Raw genomic sequence first — 4,944 nt, 5'->3', positions numbered from 1 at the left:
ATACCTTCTGCAGATTTCATAGGCAAGCTATCATTAGCGAGATATATATCAATTTCCTTTATAGCAGCATATAGTGGAGTGGATTGATGCAGTGATGCAGTGATGCTCCTACTAGGTTATTTAAAATAGTCCATGGGTTATACTCATCGATATCCATGGACGTTGATGGCACGGGAACAACATTCTCTAAAAGTCTTCGTTCTTCAATGATTTTTGCTACTTTCTGCTTAAGATCTTCTTTAATAATTTTTGCATCTTCTATGTTTGAGAAACCCTTCATTTTGAACCTAGAATCTAATAATGTACAGATTCCAAATGTCTTGCTCCTCTCGACATTTGGAAATCTGTCATTAATTCCTGATTTAAAAATTTCAGTGATTCTTCTAATTACTGGCAACGGGCCATTTCGTGCCAATAATTTGTTACAAGACTCATTCAAACATCTTACTAACACTATTACCAGGCTTCCTGTCAGGTAATTTTCACCACTTTCAGTGGTGGTAATATCTTCAAATGGTTTTAAAATTAAGCATAGTGGTGTCAACATTTTCCACATTTCAGAAGTCAATGATGGTACATTTGCATCTAAAACACTCATTGTCATCCTTATTGACTCTTCAACCTCGACAAATCGTTCCACCATGTAAAAGGTGGAGTTCCACCTTGTTTCGACATCTTAAATCAATTTTTGTGTGTCCATATTGCTGCATTTTTTCACATGCAGTGACACTCCTCCGGAAGTGGCTAACAATTTTCTTTATTATATCGATCTCACTCTTAATCAATTTGAGGCCATCATTTACTATTAAATTAATAGTGTGTGCAAAACATCCATAATGTTTTATTTTTAAAATATCTTTAATGGATTTTTTCATGTTACTGGCATTATCACTAATGGCAAAAGTTACCTTCTGAAGAAATTTCCTATTGTCAAGGATTGTTTGAATTTCTATTGCTAGATTTTCTGATGTATGCGCTCCTTCAAGTTGACAGCATCCGAGAAGAACAGTTTTCAAGTTACGAGTTTCAAGTCTCGTATAATTGTCTGTAATGTAATGGTCTGTAACTGCCACATATGCCTCAGTAACCCTAGTAGTCCAAACATCTAATGTTATGCAAATAGTTTGTGCTTCAGCTAAAACTTCCGCTCTTGTATTTTCAACTGCCTTGTTGTGTTGCTCCTCGAGCATGGATCCTGAAACAGTCTTTCTAGATGGAAGAACATATCCTGGTATCCACCGCATCAACTTTTTAAACGCTCTTTCTTCAACTAATGAAAATGCATGGAAACTATCAATGAACATATCCATCAAATCATGGTCAATCATTTTTTTCTGTTCGCTGCTAATTTTTTTAGTCATGAAAGTCTCGAATACCCTTTGACGCACACTTGTAGGTTGTTGTTGAGCACTACTAGAACTTGGTATAGCCTCTCCGGAATTACTCATATACTGTAAAATACGAGTCTGCTGTGAACTTCCTGCCTCAGTTTCTTGCAACGAAGCATATATGGTAATATGCTTTCTTTTTAAATGACTTTTTAAATTGGCGCTTGTTGAACTATACTTTATCTGCTGGTTGCACACATTACACTTTGCTTTCATACTATCATTTTTTTCAAAATGGTACCACAATACACTAGTATTTCTACGAGATGCCATTAGAACTACAGTCAGAATTAAAAATATAATCTGAATTTTTTTTTAATTTAGAAAAGATTCACTTTCTAATAGTGCTTATCCTCTAACCATTAGCAACACCAACTTGGGGTTTGGAAAGAGGATTCAATTTTTTCAATTCAAAGACTATATATTTCAGTATATAAAAGTATGTACATTGCATTTTAAAACATGGGTTTTTTTACCCGAAGGTATTGTATCCTTCATTGGATTTGATTTTGCAAACAATAATTAATTCAAAATATATAAATAAATTCATATTTGTGTGACAAAAAAAGAGGAAAGAAAATTTATCCCCAAAAAAAAAAATCACATAGCACTATTTATAATAACACATAATAACACAAAAAGAAGAAAAATATAATAAAAATTTATTCACTCTAAGGGAAAAAATTTGTGTCGAGCCAATTTTCGTTTACCGCTATGGGTCGATCAGTATATATTTTGGCATGGCGTGATTGCCATACCAAATATCGTCTCTTGTGGCCGAGGCCCGCGATGTTAATATTAGGATGATCCCCACATTTTAGATAACAAATTTCAGTGAGCTTTTTTATAAAGTCTAGTATGGTCGGCAAGTCAGTCTGTTTGTGTATGTATTTTGAAGAGTAGTAATGTCTAGTCAGTGGGTCCCTTATTTTGTTGAGTACGAGTCGTAGTGTCTTATTTTGTAATGTCTGTAGTTTTCGTAAGTTAGTCTTAGTCGTCGCGTTCCATACCGGAGCGGCGTATGTCAGTATCGGTCTTATTAGTGTCAAGTAAAGTGTTCGCTTGTGCTTCACGCTTAGCGGGCTGTTGTGGTTCAAGAGAGGTCTCAGTAGATTTAACATCCCGTAAGCCTGTCCAATTTTTGTATTAACATGTTTTGTGAAGCTGAGTCTATGGTCCAGGGTCACACCAAGATATTTGACATCCTTGGACCACTCAGCTTCACAGTCCAATACTTTAATTTTGTCCAAGTCAGTCAGTCTAGTCGTGGCATTTCGGCTCTTTGTGAAAAGAATAGCCTCCGTCTTTTGCGGATTGATTTTAATTTGCCATTCACAAGGAACGGAGGTAGCTACAACATTACATTGATTTTTAAACAATCTCGCTAAATTTGGATAAACATGCTGGTGATTTCTCCGCCATTGCATTGAACAATTTAATATACCTTCTGCAGATTTCATAGGCAAGCTATCATTAGCGAGATATATATCAATTTCCTTTATAGCAGCATATAGTGGAGTGGATTGATGCAGTGATGCAGTGATGCTCCTACTAGGTTTATTTAAAATAGTCCATGGGTTATACTCATCGATATCCATGGACGTTGATGGCACGGGAACAACATTCTCTAAAAGTCTTCGTTCTTCAATGATTTTTGCTACTTCTGCTAAGATCTTCTTTAATAATTTTTGCATCTTCTATGTTTGAGAAAACCTTCATTTTGAACCTAGAATCTAATAATGTACAGATTCCAAATGTCTTGCTCCTCTCGACATTTGGAAATCTGTCATTAATTCCTGATTTAAAAATTCAGTGATTCTTCTAATTACTGGCAACGGGCCATTCGTGCCAATAATTTGTTACAAGACTCATTCAAACATCTTACTAACACTATTACCAGGCTTCCTGTCAGGTAATTTTCACCACTTTCAGTGGTGGTAATATCTTCAAATGGTTTTAAAATTAAGCAGTGGGGTGTCAACATTTTCCACATTTCAGAAGTCAATGATGGTACATTTGCATCTAAAACACTCATTGTCATCCTTATTGACTCTTCAACCTCGACAAATCGTTCCACCATGTAAAAGGTGGAGTTCCACTTGTTTCGACATCTTAAATCAATTTTTGTGTGTCCATATTGCTGCATTTTTTCACATGCAGTGACACTCCTCCGGAAGTGGCTAACAATTTTCTTTATTATATCGATCTCACTCTTAATCAATTTGAGGCATCATTTACTATTAAATTAATAGTGTGTGCAAAACATCCATAATGTTTTATTTTTAAAATATCTTTAATGGATTTTTCATGTTACTGGCATTATCACTAATGGCAAAAGTTACCTTCTGAAGAAATTTCCTATTGTCAAGGATTGTTTGAATTTCTATTGCTAGATTTTCTGATGTATGCGCTCCTTCAAGTTGACAGCATCCGAGAAGAACAGTTTTCAAGTTACGAGTTTCAAGTCTCGTATAATTGTCTGTAATGTAATGGTCTGTAACTGCCACATATGCCTCAGTAACCCTAGTAGTCCAAACATCTAATGTTATGCAAATAGTTTGTGCTTCAGCTAAAACTTCCGCTCTTGTTTTTCAACTGCCTTGTTGTGTTTGCTCCTCGAGCATGGATCCTGAAACAGTCTTTCTAGATGGAAGAACATATCCTGGTATCCACCGCATCAACTTTTTAAACGCTCTTTCTTCAACTAATGAAAATGCATGGAAACTATCAATGAACATATCCATCAAATCATGGTCAATCATTTTTTCTGTTCGCTGCTAATTTTTTTAGTCATGAAAGTCTCGAATACCCTTTGACGCACACTTGTAGGTTGTTGTTGAGCACTACTAGAACTTGGTATAGCCTCTCCGGAATTACTCATATACTGTAAAATACGAGTCTGCTGTGAACTTCCTGCCTCAGTTTCTTGCAACGAAGCAATATGGTAATATGCTTTCTTTTTAAATGACTTTTTAAATTGGCGCTTGTTGAACTATACTTTATCTGCTGTTTGCACACATTACACTTTGCTTTCATACTATCATTTTTTTCAAAATGGTACCACAATACACTAGTATTTCTACGAGATGCCATTAGAACTACAGTCAGAATTAAAAATATAATCTGAATTTTTTTTAATTTAGAAAAGATTCACTTTCTAATAGTGCTTATCCTCTAACCATAGCAACACCAACTTGGGGTTTGGAAAGAGGATTCAATTTTTTCAATTCAAAGACATATATTTCAGTATATAAAAGTATGTACATTGCATTTTAAAACATGGGTTTTTTTACCCGAAGGTATTGTATCCTTCATTGGATTTGATTTGCAAACAATAATTAATTCAAAATATATAAATAAATTCATATTTGTGTGACAAAAAAGAGGAAAGAAAAATTATCCCCAAAAAAAAAAATCACATAGCACTATTTATAATAACACATAATAACACAAAAAGAAGAAAAAATATAATAAAAATTTATTCACTCTAAGGGAAAAAATTTGTGTCGAGCCAATTTTCGTTTACCGCTATGGGTCGATCAGTATATATTTTGGC

At 34.6% G+C, this 4,944-nt stretch overlaps 2 protein-coding genes across 2 annotated transcripts; both read right to left on the bottom strand.

The window, feature by feature from the left end:
* Positions 1-617: 617 nt before the first annotated feature.
* LOC113366970 (zinc finger BED domain-containing protein 4-like) lies at positions 618-3,082 on the bottom strand. Its single transcript, XM_026608611.1, has 2 exons — positions 2,833-3,082; positions 618-1,666 (listed from the first exon to the last, which is right to left on the bottom strand). Exons 1-2 carry the CDS (start codon positions 3,080-3,082, stop codon positions 618-620), a joined length of 1,299 nt encoding a protein of 432 aa, XP_026464396.1.
* Positions 3,083-3,121: 39 nt separating this feature from the next.
* LOC113366978 lies at positions 3,122-4,150 on the bottom strand. The gene is made up of 4 exons (XM_026608618.1): positions 3,988-4,150; positions 3,731-3,927; positions 3,286-3,600; positions 3,122-3,184 (listed from the first exon to the last, which is right to left on the bottom strand). Exons 1-4 carry the CDS (start codon positions 4,148-4,150, stop codon positions 3,122-3,124), a joined length of 738 nt encoding a protein of 245 aa, XP_026464403.1.
* Positions 4,151-4,944: the final 794 nt, after the last annotated feature.

This window comes from Ctenocephalides felis, unplaced genomic scaffold, assembly GCF_003426905.1.
Source record: "Ctenocephalides felis isolate EL2017-DRISC unplaced genomic scaffold, ASM342690v1 CF-g0.4_SCAFFOLD_00644, whole genome shotgun sequence".
NCBI classification, from domain to species: Eukaryota; Metazoa; Arthropoda; class Insecta; order Siphonaptera; family Pulicidae; genus Ctenocephalides; species Ctenocephalides felis.
The sequence above is the reverse complement of the archived record's forward strand: the minus strand, read 5'-3'. Positions and strand labels throughout refer to the sequence as shown.